The sequence below is a fragment of the Piliocolobus tephrosceles genome, chromosome 1 (genome assembly GCF_002776525.5).
Source record: "Piliocolobus tephrosceles isolate RC106 chromosome 1, ASM277652v3, whole genome shotgun sequence".
Taxonomy (NCBI): Eukaryota; Metazoa; Chordata; class Mammalia; order Primates; family Cercopithecidae; genus Piliocolobus; species Piliocolobus tephrosceles.
In genome coordinates, this window is record NC_045434.1 from 69,869,860 (window position 1) to 69,887,054 (window position 17,195).

Consider the following 17,195-nt stretch of genomic DNA (forward strand, 5'->3'; position numbering starts at 1 on the left):
TGGGATTACAGGTGTGAGCCACCGCACACAGCCAATCATCTACCTTTTTATAGGTCCTCTTACATTAGTAAGTAAACTTCAGCAGCAAAGGAGTACTATTGTAATTTTATATATCATCGAGCTGATGTAGTTATTGTTCTAATGGTATGGTGAGAAGTACTTATTTTTTGCAGTCAGATAGATTTAGACCCATATCTTTTGTTAACTCTTTACCACCAGTGTGATCTTACACAAATTAACATCTGAGTCTAGTTATCTTATTGGTAAGGTAAGGGTAATACCTTACTGTTGTGACAATTATATCTGTATTATATTTAGCTCCATGCTAGACGCATATCAGCTAATGTTAGCTATTACCTGTTGTTCAGTGAGTTTGCCATTCCCTAACATGCCTTACTCTCTTGTGTCTCCTTTAGTTTTGTGTTGCTCCACTGTGGAGTTTCTGGTTAGGCTTTCAGAAGATGTCTCTTCTAGGTAGTTTGCCATGCTTCTTTTCAGCTGAGTTAGCTGTTTACCCTTCCTGGTTATTCATCTCATCAGTATAGCACTGAACTCATGTATTTTTCTCTATTTTGTTTTTAAATTGACAAAATTTCAAATTTACGCTCCACCCCCCACCAAGAGGATAGTATAGTGAACACATACGTACCTTTTTCCCCCCAAATTCATGGATCGTTAACATTTTGCCACGTTTTCTGCATTTCCGTCTCTATGTGTGTGTCTCTCATTTTTTCCTGAACCATTTGAGAGTAAAATGCAGACATTATGATATTTCATGCCTACTCCCAATATTTCTGCTATGATCATAATACCATATTGCAAAAAAAACAAAACAAACAAAAAATAATACCATATTGCACTTATGAAATTTAACATTGATGCAATCTTATATAATAGGCAGTCCATCTTCAGATTTCTGTAGTTGTCCTTGAAATGTCCCTTTTAGCTTTTTTGTTTGTTTGTTTCATAATCATGCCTCTCTTGGTTTGTTTCTTTAATCTAGAATAGTCCTTATTTTTTTTTCTTTTTGATTTTTCGTAACACTGACATTTTTAAAGAGCGTAGAACAATAGTTTTGTCAGTTTCACAAACTATATCTGTCTGATTGTTTTCTCATGAATAGATCATTGTTTCTTGTATCTGTCATCAGAGTATGACTTCCTGTGAGAAAGAGACAGGCAGCTCCCAATAGCTAAGAACTGGCCATGCACTATATTGGTTTGACCTTGGTGTTTCTTAGAGTTGGCCTGGAATTCACAATTAGGCTGTGTTGTTCTCCTATTGAACACAAACAATTTCATAGAACATGAGCATTACACAAGATCACTCCATGTCCTTGGAGGACAACAAAAACAAGACCATCCTGTAGTCATGTCTGAACACAGACAAAAACATAAACATTGTTCAAGTCACAAAAATGATCAAATATCCTCATTCTGGTTACAATGAATGACTACTGCTTCTTTATAAATCAGCCTTAGCCTTGCTTCATTTTTCCTGCTTCATAGTAAGATATATTAAAAATCATAGAATTATAGAATTAGAATTGAGAGAATCATAGGATTACCTCCACTTCCTGACAGCATCCAATCCAGGGCAGAACCCCACGTTCTTGAACCCTTCCCAAAAGTAGCTAACACAGGCCAAAGCCCTGTAAGTCCTTTCTGTTACCCTTTTGGTGAAATGCCCCAGTGTTCCCAATGGTATATATTCTCCTTAGTTGCAAGAAGTAATAAATTCAGCTTGTTTAACTACAAGTATGTTCCTGGTGCAGTTTGGCTAGAGAGAATTTAATGCAGAGAATCTTGACCTCTCTTTCTTTTTACTTTGTGAATGAACTTTTGATATAGTTAAGATTCATCAGCATTAAGCTTTTCTAGATAATTTCATACTGGTCACGTATAAGTTTTAGTTCCATGAACTAGCTTTTGATGACTAACATGTGCATTTTAAAAAAGTTGTAAACTCTGCTATTTAGGAGTTGTTCTAAATAATAAACACAACATAGGGAAGATTCCAAAGACAGGTTATAAATCAAACAGAGAGGCTTTATTTCTAGTGACTAATGAGCTTAGTTAGAATGTTTGGATTTAATTCCCTCCCCTCCAGAGCTTTTAATAAACCATTGTTGGGTGATTGGGGGTAGGGGAGTGGTTTATATATATTATACACACACACAAATATATAGGTATACCTCAGAGATATTGTAGATTTGGATTCAGACCATCACAGTAAAGTGAGTCATACAGAATATTTTGGTTTCCCAGTACATATAAAAGTTGTGGTTTATACTGTACTGTAGTCTATTAAGTGTGCAGTAGCACTATGTCTTAAAAAATATACATACCTTAATTAAGAAATACTATATTGCTAAAAATGCTAATTTTCATCTGAGCCTTCAGTATGTGGCAATCTTTTGCTGGTGGTGGGTCTTGTCTCCATGTTGATGGCTGCCGACTGATCAGGTGGTGGTTGCTGAAATTAGGGGTGGTTGTGGCAATTTCTTAAAATAAAACAACAATGAGATTTGCTGCATCCATTGAGTCTTCCTTTCACAAAAGATTTCTCTGTAACATGTGATGGTGTTTGATAGCATTTTACCTGCAGTAGAACTTCTTTCAAAATTGGAGTCCTCTCAAATCCTGTGACTGCTTTACCAACTAAGTGTATGTGACATTCAAAATCCTTTGTTGTCATTTCAACAGTGTTCACAGCATCTTCACCAGGAATAGACTCCTTCTCAAGAAACCACTTTCTTTGTTCATCCATAAGAAGCAACTCCTTGTTCGTTTAACTTTTATCATGAGATTGCAGCAATTCAGTCACATCTTCAGGCTTCTCTTCCAGTTTTCGTTCTCTTGCTGTTTCTACCACATCTGCAGTTACTTCCTCCACTGAGGTCCTGAACCCCTCAAAGTCGTCCATGACGGTTAGAATCAACCTCAAAAATCTTATTAATGTTGGCCGGGTGTGGTGGCTCATGCCTGTAATCCCAACACTTTGAGAGGGCAGGGTAGGTGGCTCACTTGAGGTCACGGGTTCGAGACCAGCCTGGCAAACATGGTGAAAAATTAGCCGGACGTGGTGGCACATGCCTGTAATTCCAGCTACTTGGGAGGCTGAGGCAGGAGAATTGCTTGAACCCGGGAGGCGGAGGTTGCAGTGATTTGAGACCGCACTACTACACTCCATCCTGGGTGACAGCATGAGACACTGTATCAAAGAAAAAAATACAAAGTTGATAGTTTTACCTTCCCCTATGAATCACAAATGTTGTCAATGGCATTCAGGATGGTGAATCCTTTCCAGAAGGTTTTCAACTTATTTTGCTTAGATCTGTGAGACGAATCACTTGTATGTCATCTATAGCCTATGAAATGTATTTCTTAAATAATAAATAATAAATCAATGTTGGGTAATTGGGGGTGAGGGAGAGGCTTATATATATTATATACACACAGAAATATATAGGTAAATAAGGAGGATTGAAAGTACAAAATTACTCCTTGATCCCATGTACTGCAGAATTGATATTGTGTTACCTGGCATGAAAACATCATTAACTCCTTGTACATCTCCACCAGAACTACGAGTGAACCAGATTCATTGTCAGTGAGCAATAATATTTTGAAAGGGCAGGGCGCAGTGGCTCACACCTGTAATTCCAGCACTTTGGGAGGCCAAGGTGGGTGGATCACGAGATCAGGGGTTCAAGACTAGCCTGGCCAACATGGTGAAACCCCATCTCTACTAGAAATACAAGTTAGCCAGGCATGGTGGTGTGCACCTGTAATCCCAGCTACTCAGGAGACTGAGGCAAGAGAATCACTTGAACCCGGGAGGCAGAGGCTGCAGTGAGCTGAGATCACACCACTGCACTCCAGCCTGGGACAGAGTGAGACTGTCTCAAAAAAATTTGTTTTGAAGGGAATCTTTTTTTCTGTGCAGTGGGTCTCAACAGTGGTCTTAAAATATTCAGTAGACCATGCTATTAACAGATGTACTGTCATTGAGGCTTTGTCTGTTGATGGAACACAGGCAGAGTAGATTCAGCCTAATTCTTAAAGGCCCTAGGATTTTCAGAATGGTCAGTAAACATCGGCTTCAACTTAAAGTCAGCTGCATTAGCTTCTAACAGAAGACTCAGCCTGTCTTTGAAGTGTTGAAACCAAGCATGACTTCTCCTCTCTGGGTATGAAAGTGTTGGATAGCATTTTCTTGCAAAAGAAGGCTGTTTTGTCTCCATTAAAAATCTATTCTTTAGTGTAGCCATCTTTGTCAATGATCTTCGCTAGATCTTCTTTATAACTTGAAGCAGTCTCTACAGAGCAGCCCTTGCCGCTTCACCTTGCACTTTTATGTTACGGTGATGGCTTCATTCCTTAAACCTCATGTACCAACCTCTGCTAGCTTCCAACTTTTCTTTTGCAGCTTCTTCACCTCTCTCAGTCTTCATAGAATTAGAGAGTTAGGGCCTTGCTCTGGGGTATGCTTTGGTTTAAGGGAATGTTAGGGCTGGTTTACTTTCTCCATATCAGCAATAAGGTTGCTTCACTTTCTTATCATTCATGTGTTCATGGGAATAACATTTTAAATTTCTTTCAAGAACTTGTTTTTTGTATTCATGACTTGGCTAACTGGTGCAAGAGGCCTGACTTTCAACATTTCTTCGTTTGTGTTCTGCCTTCCTTACTGAGTCTTGCTCTGTTTCCGACGCTGGAGTGTAGTGATGTGATCATGGCTCACTGCAGCCTTGACCTCTGGGACTCTAGCGTCCTGCCACCTCAGCCTCCTGAATATCTGAGACTACAGGGGACTACAGTTATGCTACAGGCATGTGCCACCGTGCCTGGCTAATTTTTTTTTTTTTTTTTTGTAGAGATGGAGTTTCACCCTGTGTTACTTAGGCTGGTCTCAAACTCCTGGGCTCAACTGATCAGCCCACCTCTCCCTGTCAGATTATTGGGATTATAGGTGTGAGCCGCTGCACCCTGCCTTATTTCTAGCTTTTGATTTAAAGTGAGACACCTGTAACTCTTCCTTTCACTTGAATACTTAGAGGCCATTGTAGAGGTTGGCATCCTTTCAATATTGTTGTGTCTCAGGGAATACTGCGGCCTGAGGAAAGGGAGATTGGGTACAGCTGGTTGGTGGAGCAGTCAGAACACATACAACATCTATCACCTAAGTTTGCGTTTTATATTCTTGTGGTTTGTGGTGCCTCAAAACAATGTTATTGTATTGCAAATGCCAGTACCAAAGATTACTGATCATAAATCACTACAACAGATATAATAATAATGAAAAAGTTTGATTGTGACATTTACCAAAATGTGACACAGAGACATAAAGTGAGCACATGCTGTTGGAAAAATGTTGCCACAAATTTTCAATTTGTGAAAAATGCAGTATCTGTGAAGAGCAGTAAATTGAAATTCAATAAGATGAGGTATATAATGTTGCACAGTAAACCTTGGGAACAATTTGTTCTGCATTTTCTGTGTTTACCTATAATTTTTCTACTCTGTTCACAGGAAAATAAACATTGGTACTATGAATGGAAATTCAAAGCTGCAGTAGGAGAAGCACCTGATTATGATTTCTCATGTTGTTACAGCCTTTCAAGTGAACTTTTGATTATGTTGAAGGATACACAAGTACAGAGTAGTTGCAAGGTTATTGTCTGTCATTAGGATGACTATTGAATCTTGCTGCTACTTTTTTGAAAATTTTCAAATTAGGTTGTCTTTATTAAATATATTAATTATAGAAATTATTTCATTAAAATTCGTTGTGTTTTTTCATGTATGCTACCAGTACTATTTTTTCTCTGTGGTGGACTTTATTTACACAACATTTTATTGTGAAAATTTTCAAGCATATAGGCAAGTTGAAAGATGTGTACAGTGATATTTTGCTATATTTTCTTTATCATATATCTCTCCATAATCTGTCTTGTTTTTATGCATTTCAGCATGAAGTGCAGATACAAGTGTCCTTCACCCATAAGTACTTTAACATATTATCATTAATAAGAGTTCAATATTTGTTAACATTTTGTTTAGATAAGTTTACATACAGTTAAAGGCACAAATCTTAAGTGTCCCATTGTATGTGTGACAAACATATACCTATATAACCCAAACCCCTATCAAGATATAGAGCATTACCAACACCTAAAAGTTTGCTTCTTGCCCCTTCCCTGTCAATCCTTGCCCTCAAGCTCCCCAGAAGGAACTTTTTCTACTATGTATTAGTTTTGTACGTCCTGGATTTTAAATGGAATCATGCTGTACAAACTTTTTGTATCTGGCTTCCCTCCTGCAACATGTTTATGGGATTCATCCATACTATGGTGTTCATCAGAGGTCCATTCCTTGTTATTGCTGTTTGGTTTAAATGTACCACAGTCTGTTTATCCACTGTCCTGTCAATGGGCACCTGGAATGTTACCAGTTTGGGGCGATTTTTAAGTAAGTCTATGATAAACATCTTTATGTGGACATATGTTTCTCTTGGGTAAATAGCTAGGAATATAATTTCTGGATCATAAGATAGGTGTATATTTTATTTTATAAGAAACTAAGAGACTTTCCAAAAGTGCTTGTATCATTTGATATTCCCATCAACAATGTATGACATTGGCTGTTTCATACTCTTACCAACATTGAGCATTATCAGCTTTTCTAATTTTAGCCATTCTGGGGCATGTGTAATGGTATCTTATTGTGGTTTTAACTTTTCAGTTCCTTGATTACTAATAGGCTAGAGATTTTTTCACATCCTTGTTAGCCACTAATATATCTTTTTTTTTTTTTTTTTCTGAGTTATCTGTTTACATCTTTTGCCTATTTTGTGGGGCTGGAGTTCTTTGTATATCTTAGATACCAGTAGTTTGATGTTTTGCAAATGTTTTCTCCCAGTCATTTGTTTGTCTAATTCATGTGTTAATGGTCTCTTAAAAATTTTACTATTATCAGGAAACGAGAAAACATTATTTCTTTTTAGATTCAGCAGGTACATGTGCAGGTTTGTTACCTGGGTATGTTGTGTGGTGTTGAGATGTGGGCTTCAAATGAACTTACCACCCAAATAATGAATATAGTACCCAATAGATAGTTTTTTAAACAGTTATCTCCCTCTTTCCATCCCCACTTTTGGAGTTCTCAGTGTCTGTTGGGCCTATCTTTGTGTCCATGTGTACCCAGTGTTTAGCTCTCACTTATAAGTGAGAGCATGTGGTATTTAGTTTTCTATTCCTGTGTTAATTCACTTAGGATAATGGCCTCCACCTGCATCCATGTTGCCGCAAAGGACATTATTTCATTCTTTTTTAAGGCTATGTAGTATTCCACGGTGTATATGTACCACATTTTCTTTATCTAGTCCGCTGTCGATGGGCACCTAGGTAGATCCCATGTCTTTACTATTGTGAATAGTGCTACGATAAACATGAGACTGCAGGTGTCTTTTTGATAGAACGATTTATTTTTCCTTTGAGTATATCTCTAGTGATGGGATGGCTGGGTAAAATGGTAATTTTATTTTATTTTATTATTTAATTATTTATTTATTTATTTTTTTGAGACGGAGTCTTGCTCTGTCGCCCAGGCTGGAGTGCAGTGGCCGGATCTCAGCTCACTGCAAGCTCCGCCTCCCAGGTTCACGCCATTCTCCTGCCTCAGCCTCCTGAGTAGCTGGGACTACAGGCGCCCGCCACCTCGCCTGGCTAGTTTTTTGTATTTTTTAGTAGAGACGGGGTTTCACCGTGTTAGCCAGGATGGTCTCGATCTCCTGACCTCATGATTCGCCCGTCTCGGCCTCCCAAAGTGCTGGGATTACAGGCTTGAGCCAGCGCGCCCAGCCAATTTTATTTTTAGTTATTTGAAAAATCTCAAACATGCCTTCCACAGGGGCTGAACTAATTTACGCTCCCATGAACAGTTTGTGAGCATTCCTTATTCTGTGCAACCTCGCCAGCATCTGTTATTTTTTGACTTTTTAGTAATAGCCATTCTGACTGGCGTGAGGTGGTGTCTCATTATGGTTTTGATTTGCATTTTTCTAATGATCAGTGATGTTGAGCATATTTTCATGTTTGTTGGTTGCTTGTATGTCTTCTTTTGAGAAGTGCCTGTCTGTTCATGTCCTTTGCCCACTTAATACCATTCTTCTGTTGTTATTCTGAAGTATTTTAGGAACAAAGAAATGAGCTTGTTCCTTTATCGTATTTGTTCTGATAATAGGATTCAATGTAATTGAAGCTTATTTAATACATAACCCTTTATTTTTGGTTGTGCACTATTCTGAAAAAGAAGTCTCAATTCATATCTGCTTGTCAAAGTTTAGTGGAATAGAAACAATAAATCAATAGAAGTACAAGAAAATATGCTTTTGGCATTTATTCCATTGCTTAAGTGTTTTACTTTAGCTTAATGGGGAAGATTAAAGCCTCCATTTTTTTTTGTATTTGTTTCAGATGGAAATAAGATCTTTTTAGGGTACCATTAAATATTAAGAACACTTCCGTTAAGATTTCTCAACAAGTAGTTAATGCATTTAAAGATATTCTCAGGTAGTCTAGTGGGTCAAAGCATAAAATAATGTGTGCATTTTCTGGGTTACTGTTCTAAGCTTTTAGATATTTACGCAATTATTAATATTAATTTATAGGCACTTGAATTTACTTTTTTAAGGGATAAATATGTTGTACTATAATCATAAACACTGATTCATACTTTCTTATTTAGGCAAAATAAGGAATAATGAGCATTTAATCTAGCTGGCCAGTAGATTTTTTCCTAAGATTAACTCATTTAGATTGTTTTCAAGCCAGAGAATTGGTTTTACCTATTGGGGTTCTTGTAAATTTGTTTCTGGATAATATTAGTGATAGGTAAGTGAGTAGTGTCATTTTAGATTTGGTATTGTTATTGGGAGGGTTGAATTTAATTGTTGCACTTGAACTGAGAACTAACAAAAACAAATGTAGCATAATGGATTATGTTGGGTTTGGTTATTTGTGAGAAACTTAAGATAGAAGTCAATTTCTTCCTCATGACAGAAGGTTTGGAGGTAGCCCCAAGCGTGGCAGCTGCACAGTGACCCGGAATGCAAGCTCCTGTCTTGTTGCTCTGTCATTTTTTAATGAGATGTAGTCTTGCTATGTTGCCCAGGCTGACTTGAACTCCTAGGCTCAAGTGATCCTTCTGGCCTCAGCCTCCTGAGAAGCTGGGATTATAGGTTTGCACCACTGCACCCTGTTTGTGTCATTTTTAACCTTCCACTTCTTGGTTCTTCTTGGAAGGGGGAAGAGACAAAGAAGAAAAGGAGAGAGAGGTTGTATGTCGTTTGTCTTTTAAAAAGATTTCTGGGAGGCTACAGTATAACTTGTTTATGTGCTGTTTGCCAGAACTTAGTTTATATGTATGCCTAACTGCAAAGCAAGCTGGCAGTTACAGTTCCCCTCGCCACCCCCACCCCCGGGCTGGCATGTACCCATTTGAATAAAAATTGAGGAAGAGACCGGGCAGGGTGGCTCACGCCTGTAATCCCAGCACTTTCGGAGGCTGAGGCGGGCGGATCACAAGGTCAGGAGATCGAGACCACGGTGAAACCCCGTCTCTACTAAAAATACAAAAAATTAGCCGGGCGCAGTGGCGGACGCCTGTACTCCCAGCTACTCAAGAGGCTGAGGCAGGAGAATGGCTTGAACCCGGGAGGCGGAGCTTGTAGTGAGCCGAGATCGCACCACTGCACTCCAGCCTGGGCGACAGAATGAGACTCCGTCTCAAAAAAAAAAATTAAAAAAAAAAAAAAAATTGAGCAAGAAAGCAAGAACAAATATTTGGATAGCAGTGGACAGCCTATTCTATAGTAAGTAAAGCAGTATACAGAATGTTAGGAATCTTCTAATTGGCTGCCACTTGCCTGCTGACCTTTATTTGGTCCTAGGCTCTTTCAGGATACCGGTAAAAGTTATAGACCCTATCCTTAGAAAAATGCACCTCTGTATATATATATGCATGGAATTCTGTGGGATTATTGTCTCTGGAACCCATCCATGAACGATTGCCTAAGAGGTTGTGTATGGATCCACTGTAAAGATTTCCTGTTATAGGCTGAGTATGGTGGCTTATGCCTGCAATGCAATCCCAGCACTTTGGGAGGCCTAGATGGGAGAATCACTTGCATCCAGGAATTCGACATTAGCCTGGGCAGTGTAGTGAGACCCTCTCACTACAAAATAATTAGCTGGCTGTGGTGGCATGTGCCTGTAGTCCCAGCTCCTTGGGAGGCTGAAGTGGAAGAATTGCTTGAGCCTGGGAGGTTGAGGCTGCAGTAAGGTTGAGATCACTCTGGGTGACACAGTGAGACTGTGTCTCAAAAAAAAAAAAAAAAAAAAGATTGTCTGTGATAACATTTTACTCTAAGTCAATTATTTATTTATTTTTACATGGCTTTTAAAAGTTTTTGTTATTCACTCACACAGTCAATAAAAGTTTGCTAGCATGCTCTGTATTTTAGTCACTATGATAGAACTTGAAGATTCAAACTGTAATATTCTATTAAATGCTTACTGTGTGCCTGGCATGGAACTGGGAACCTTAAGTACATTATTCATTTCCTACATTTTGCAAATAAGGAAATAATCTGCCTGAGATTTTACAGCTAGTAAATGATAAAGGTAATATTTGAACTCAGGTCCTTTTAGTTATCATGAAATAGACACTTAACCATAAGCATGAGACACACTGGGCAGAGGATATTTTAGTGGTTCAGTTTCACTTGCCAGTCATATAGGCACTTGCCTTGCCTATATAATTAGGAATCTCTTTGTGCCTCAGTTTTCTGTTAATACTCTGCAAAGGCACTTAAAATGTTTAAGTATGTGATGATGCTACTTTTCCGATTTTGTATTTTTTTATTGCAATCAGTATGATACATGGCATATGATAAATGTCAACTGGTAATCTAAGAGTACTACAAAATGATCATATCTGAAAATGTCTTATCAGCATTCAAATTGTATATATCATTTAAAAATTCTATGGAAACCACCTTTTGATCACCTTGTAAAGCAGAACTGGCTGGTGCTGTATGTGTGTTCTTTTTTTCTCACAAGCATGCTGTTATGTATGCTGACAGCATCACACATGGAATTTAGCATAAAAGCTTTTTGCTTCAAGCTGAGGTTTTTGACCCCGCTGATAATACAGATGTTCTCATAATTTCCTCTCTTCAGCCCTGTTATAAATCAAAAAGAGTAGAAAAGGGAAAATTATATGAGTAATTACAGTATTAGATTACTATAGAAAACCATTTCACTTCTTTAAAATTCTCTTTTCAACTTTAGTTTCAAATCAACTAGCTTCTTAAATGGCAACTTACTTAAACTGACAGGCTCTAAATTATGAACGTACCGTTTATTTATCAGTTGACACCTTTGCCTCTTGTTTTATCAGAAACATTTTCTTTTCTAGTGAGAGTACTGCTGATTCTAATTGTAGAGATTAGATTTGACTTCAGAAGTTTGCATAATAAGCAAAGCAACTAAGTGATAGGCCTGCTGCTACTTTCTGGTCTGTGGACATAAACTATCATAAACCAGTTTTTGATCATTCTTCCCTTAAGAGTTGATTCTTATTTAATTGTAGGGCGATTTGATGAAACTGTTATCGAAGAGAGAAGACAATGTGCTGAAGACCTGCTACAGTTCTCTGCCAATATTCCTGCTCTTTACAATAGTAAACAGCTTGAAGATTTTTTCAAGGTTTGGTAGTCTTTCTGGAATATTTTCTATTTTATTAAATACTTTTGTTTTGTAATTCATAGTAAAGTAAAATAAAAAATGCCATTTACTTTTGAATTTCATTATTCACTATGAAAGTAGAAATTAATAGCTCTATAATAATGCTTACGGCATATCTCCTATTTTTTGTGTAGAAATTTATGCTTTTTTTTTTTTTTTTTTTTTTTTTCAAGGAACTGGTTCTGCTCTATTGCTTAGCCTGTTGTTCAGTGGCCATTGACAGGTGTGATCATGGCGTACTACAGCCTTGAGTCCCTGGGCTCAAGCCTCCTGTTGCCTCATACTCCCGAGTATTTTTGATTCATGGATCTTAAAAAATTGGTGCAAAGAGCTTACAGATTATTTAACTCACTCTGTCATAATTGAAATACATTAAAAAAATGAAGTATCATGAAACTCCAGTACTTACCTTCACTTTTTGAAGTGTCTTTCAGTGGCAGATTACTCTTGGAATATAAGCCACCGTAAGTCTATATTAAATTTGTTATAATTATATTGACTTGTATAAAGATATAACAAAAATATAAAACTGCAAAGTTTTAGAGAGCAGACCAGTGCAAATTATATTGCTGGAGATCATTAGATATTAGTGTTTTAAGTTCCTAGACATGTAATGCTTTCTTTAAAGTTTTCTTTTTTTTTCACCATTTTTAATAATAATTTTCTAATTTATTTTGAACTGAATCGGTGTATGTTGTCAGTTGGTATCATTGTATTTAATTACCATATTTTTCCTGTTGCATTGAGTTAGCCTTCTAAAAAAAAGAAATCTAAGTGATTGTGCTGTAATTGTTTTTACTTCTTTAAGTAAAATCTACTCACTTGTATAAGTTAAATTTCTTAGACTATATAACCAGTGATATGTATGAAAGGTGGGATATTTAATTTTTCTGAGTTTAGTGGATCTACACAGATTATTTATTTATTTATTTGTTTGTTTATTTATTTTTGCCAGTGCTTCGTCACCCAGGAATTTATTTTTTATGATCTGTTTCATCTACTGAAGAAAGTTCTTTTGAAAGACATTGCAAATTTACAGTAATAGAAATGATAGTAATAGAAGAGTAAAAATAACATTTCTCATGATTGATCATGTTGCTTAATTTTTCACCATTCTGCAAATTAGGCTGAGATAATAAATGTGATTTCTGCCTATGGCCCTATGCAGATCTTTAGGATAAAGGCCAAGTCACATTGATAGAGTATTTAGCTCTTTGCTGTTCTTTGTTACAATTGTTTCTATGTGTCAGGGAGTGTGTTTTTTATGGAAAAAGACTTTATTATTAAACAAGAATATTGCTTTACAGAAATTGTGAAAAGCTGTCGTGCAAATTACCACATGCCATATGGCTAAAAAAAATTAGGGATTACAGAAGTCCTTTTGAAGACTTTAAACAATTTAAGTAAAAGTTACGTGTTCATTGTTATTTCTTCTGGATCTGGGAATTCGTGATTGTAATCATTGCTGAAAGTCACTGGGAAATGAGACTGTCAGTTTCAGGGTTTGTGAAAGATTGGACAGTTTAAGAGAAGTCAAACTAATCTTGGAAAGTATCTTAGAACTATCTTTAACCGTGTGCTAGGCAGGAACAGCATACTGATTTGAGAATATCACAACAGTGGTATTCAGTCATTTTAAATAGAGGTAATAAAGCAAGCAAGAAAAAAAAAAAAACAACTTGTTCCATTAGCTTGAACCAAAAAAAGGTATTTATTTCTCATATGACAAGATGTATGAGTGAGGAAGGTAGTCCAGGGCTGGTATAGAGCTCAGTAATGTCATCAATGACATAGGTTTCTGGGTTTGGGTGTGAAAGGCAAAAGGCCAAAAGAAACATGCCAGTTTTTAAAAGCTTTCCCAGAAACATGATCTAGAGATAGTCCTTCTTACATCTCATTGGCCAGAACTGGGTCACATGCCCATCCTTAATTTGAAGGAGTCTGGGAAGGTGACTCTTAGCTTTCTAGTTCTGATCATGGATGAAGGTTGCGGGGAAGGTTTGGGGTAGCTAATTCACAGGGTGTGCTATAGTATCATAGTTTATTTTTCTCTTTAGAGACATTGATGATGCCACATGCAAATGACCATATAGCCACTTGCTTACAAAACTTTACTTACTTTAAAAAACCACATATATAAGAGTAGAATGAATAGTATAATGAACTTCTATGACCCATTGCCTGGTTTCAGAAATTATCAGTATGTTGCCAAACTTGTATTATCTATACCTTTCCATCCCATACTCTTCACTGGTTGGTTATTTATTAGTATTAGTACAGTTACTAATTTTAAGTGTACAATTCACTGATTTTCAGTAAATTTATAGAGTTTTGCACCTGTCACCAACATCCAATTTTATTTTATTTTATTCCTTTTTTTTTCTCCCCCGAGATGGAATCTCACTGTGTTGGTCAGGATAGAGTGCAGTGGCAGGATCTTGGCTCACCACAACCTCTGCCTCCTGGATTTAAGCGATTCTTCTGCCTCCACCTCCCGAGTAGTTGGGATTACAGGAGTACACCACCACACCTGGCAAATTTTTGTATTTTTAGTAGAGATAGGGTTTCACAATGTTGACCAGGTTGGTTTTGAACTCCTGACCTCAAGTGGTCCGCCTGCCTTGGCCTCCCAAAGTGCTGGGTTTACAGGTGTGAGCCACTGTGCCTGGCCAACATCCAATTTTAGATCATTTCCATTACCTCACCTCTGTGTCTGCTTGCTATGGTGATCCCCTTTTCCATCCCAGCCTGGAGCAACCACCTTGTTCTGTCTGTAGATTTGCCTTTCCTCATCATTTCAAATATATGGAAAAAAGCTCAAAAATATGAGCGTTTTGTTCACAACGTATGTATATAGGTTTCTTTCACTTAGCCTAATGTTTTTGAGCTTCATTCATGTTATGTATTAGTATTTTGTTATTTTATGTTGTGAAATGTATTTCATTGTATAGATAATACCACATTTTCTTCATTCATTGATAAATTCATGGACATGTTTGGATGTTTCTACGTTTTGGCTGTTATGACTAATGCTACTGTGAATATTTGCATACAAATCTTTGTGTGGATGTATGTTTTCATTTTTCTTGGGTGATTCCTGAGGAGAGGAATTGCTGGGTCTTTTGGTAAGTTTATATTTTTAAGAAATTGCCAAACTGTTTTCCAAATGGAAAATAGCCAGTAATGTCTGAACTTACCAGTTGTTCCACAACCTCACCAACACTTGGTATTGTCTGATTTTTTAACTGTAGCCATTCTAGCAGGTGTGCAGTGATATTTTACCATAGTATTAATTTCAGTTTCCTAATGGCTAATGATATTGAGCATGTTTTCCTATGCTTTTTTCATATATCTTTGGTGAAATGTCCATTAAAATCTACTCATTTTCTTGATTGGGTTGTCACTGAGTTGTAAGAGTTCTGAATATATTCTGTATAAATAGTCTTATCAGATAAGTGATTTGTAAATACTTTCTCCCCAATCTGTGTAGCCTTTTAGTTTTCTTAATGGTGTCATTTGAAGCACAAAAGCTTTTAGCTTTGATGACGTATAATTTATATAGTTTTTTTTTTTTTGGGTTATGCCTGTCATACCCAGGAACTTTTTGAGTATGCCAAGATCATGAAGATTTTCTTCTGTGTTTATTTTTAGAAGTTTTAATGTTACAGTTAGGTCTATGATTCATTTTTAGTTCATTTTATATACGGTGTGAAGGAACAGTCTAAATTCATCTTCTGGTATGTGTATATCTAATATTCTGAGCATCATTTGTTGAAAAGATTATCCTCATTGAATTGCCTTGGGACTCTTGCTGAAAATAAATTGACTGTAAATATGATGACTTATTTCTGGACTATTGATAAGTTCTATTAATCTGTGTGCCGGTTCTTATCCTAATACGATACTGTCTTGATTACGGTAGCTTTTTAAGTATTGAAGTCAGCTAGTGTAAGTTTGCCTACTTTACTTTTTCAAAATTGTTATGACAATTTTGAGTTATTTGAACTTCCATAAAAATTATTAGTGTCAGCTTATCCATGTGAACAAAAAATTCTCATGGAATTTTAAAATTATTTTATTATTTTACTTTTTTTTTTTTTTTTAAAGAATTGGAGTCTCACGTTTGTCACCTAGGCTGGGATGCAGTGGCACAATAATAGCTCACTTTAACCTCAAACTGTTGGGCCCAAGGGATCCTCCCACCTCAGCCTCCCAGGTAGCTGGGACATGCACCACCACACCCAGCTGATTTTTAAAGTTTTTGTAGAGACAGGTTCTCACTGTGTTGCCCAGGCTGGTCTTGAACTCCTGGCCTTAAGTAATTCTCTTGCCTCAGCCTCCCAAAGTGCTGGGATTACAGGTGTGAGTCACCACACCTGGCCGAAGGTATTGGAAATACCTGCTAAAATCCTCCAGTTTGATGCTCTCCCAGTTTGATGCTCTCCCAGCTGAGCTATTTTGGCTTGCACCTCAGAATTCTGATTGGAATTGTATTGAATCTGTAGTTGTTTGGGGAAAGTTGTCATTTTAACAATATTATCTTGCAATCCATGAAAATGAAATGACTCTACATTTATTTAGATATTCTGTAATTTCTTTTTCTTTTTTCTTTTTTTTGAGATGGAGTCTCGCTCTGTCGCCCAGGCTGGAGTGCAGTGGTGCCATCTCAGCTCACTGCAAGCTCTGCCTCCCAGGTTCACACCATTCTCCTGCCTCACCCTCCCGAGTAGATGGGACTACAGGCGCCCGCCACCACGCCTGGCTAATTTTTTTGTATTTTTAGTAGAGACGAGGTTTGACCATGTTAGCCAGGATGGTCTCGATCTCCTAACCTCATGACCCACCTGCCTCGTCCTCCCAAAGTGCTAGGATTAAAGGCGTGAGCCACTGCACCTGGCCTGATATTCTGTAATTTCTTTAAGCAATGTTTTGTAATTTTCAGGGTATAAGTCTGGAGCTTCTTGCCTTAAACTTATTTGTAAGCATTTTAATCTTATGATGCTATTTTGAATGAAACTGTGTTTTTTTTTTCCATGTAGTAGTATGTTTTAATGGTTCATTCATGTTGTAGCATGCGTCAGTACTTTATTCTTTTTTGTGATTGTGTAATATTCCTTTGTGTGGCTATGGATATACCACATTTTGTTTATCTACAATGTGTGTGGGTGCATATTTGGATTGTTCCCCTTTTGGCTATTATGAATGGTGCTGTTATGAATATTGACATGTAAGTTCTTGTGCAGATATGTATTTTTGTTTCTCTTAGATATACTAGGAGTGGAATTTAGGTGGGAAGTTTTTTTTTTTTTTTTATTAGAGATTTAGAGGGTGTGTATGTGTGTACATATATTTATGGTTTTTTTTTTGAGATGGAGTCTCACTC

The 17,195-nt window shown here is 37.1% G+C and overlaps 1 protein-coding gene across 15 annotated transcripts in view; it reads left to right on the top strand.

Annotated features, from left to right (window-relative positions):
• The window catches only part of RPS6KC1 (ribosomal protein S6 kinase C1), a 218,062-nt gene that overhangs the window by 42,130 nt on the left and 158,737 nt on the right, over positions 1–17,195 (top strand). For 13 of the 15 annotated variants that reach the window (XM_023203758.1, XM_023203767.1, XM_023203768.1 and 10 more), the window contains one exon: positions 11,658–11,773. The exons of 1 other annotated variant lie outside the window; for it this stretch is intronic. Coding sequence is in view for 5 of the 14 variants with exons in the window: in XM_023203756.1 (XP_023059524.1) it covers positions 11,658–11,773 (116 nt within the window). In the remaining 9 variants the exon portion in view is untranslated. Of the gene's footprint in view, positions 1–11,657; positions 11,774–12,030; positions 12,277–17,195 lie in introns of those variants that run through there. One more of the 15 variants, XM_023203764.2, reaches the window with a different exon arrangement.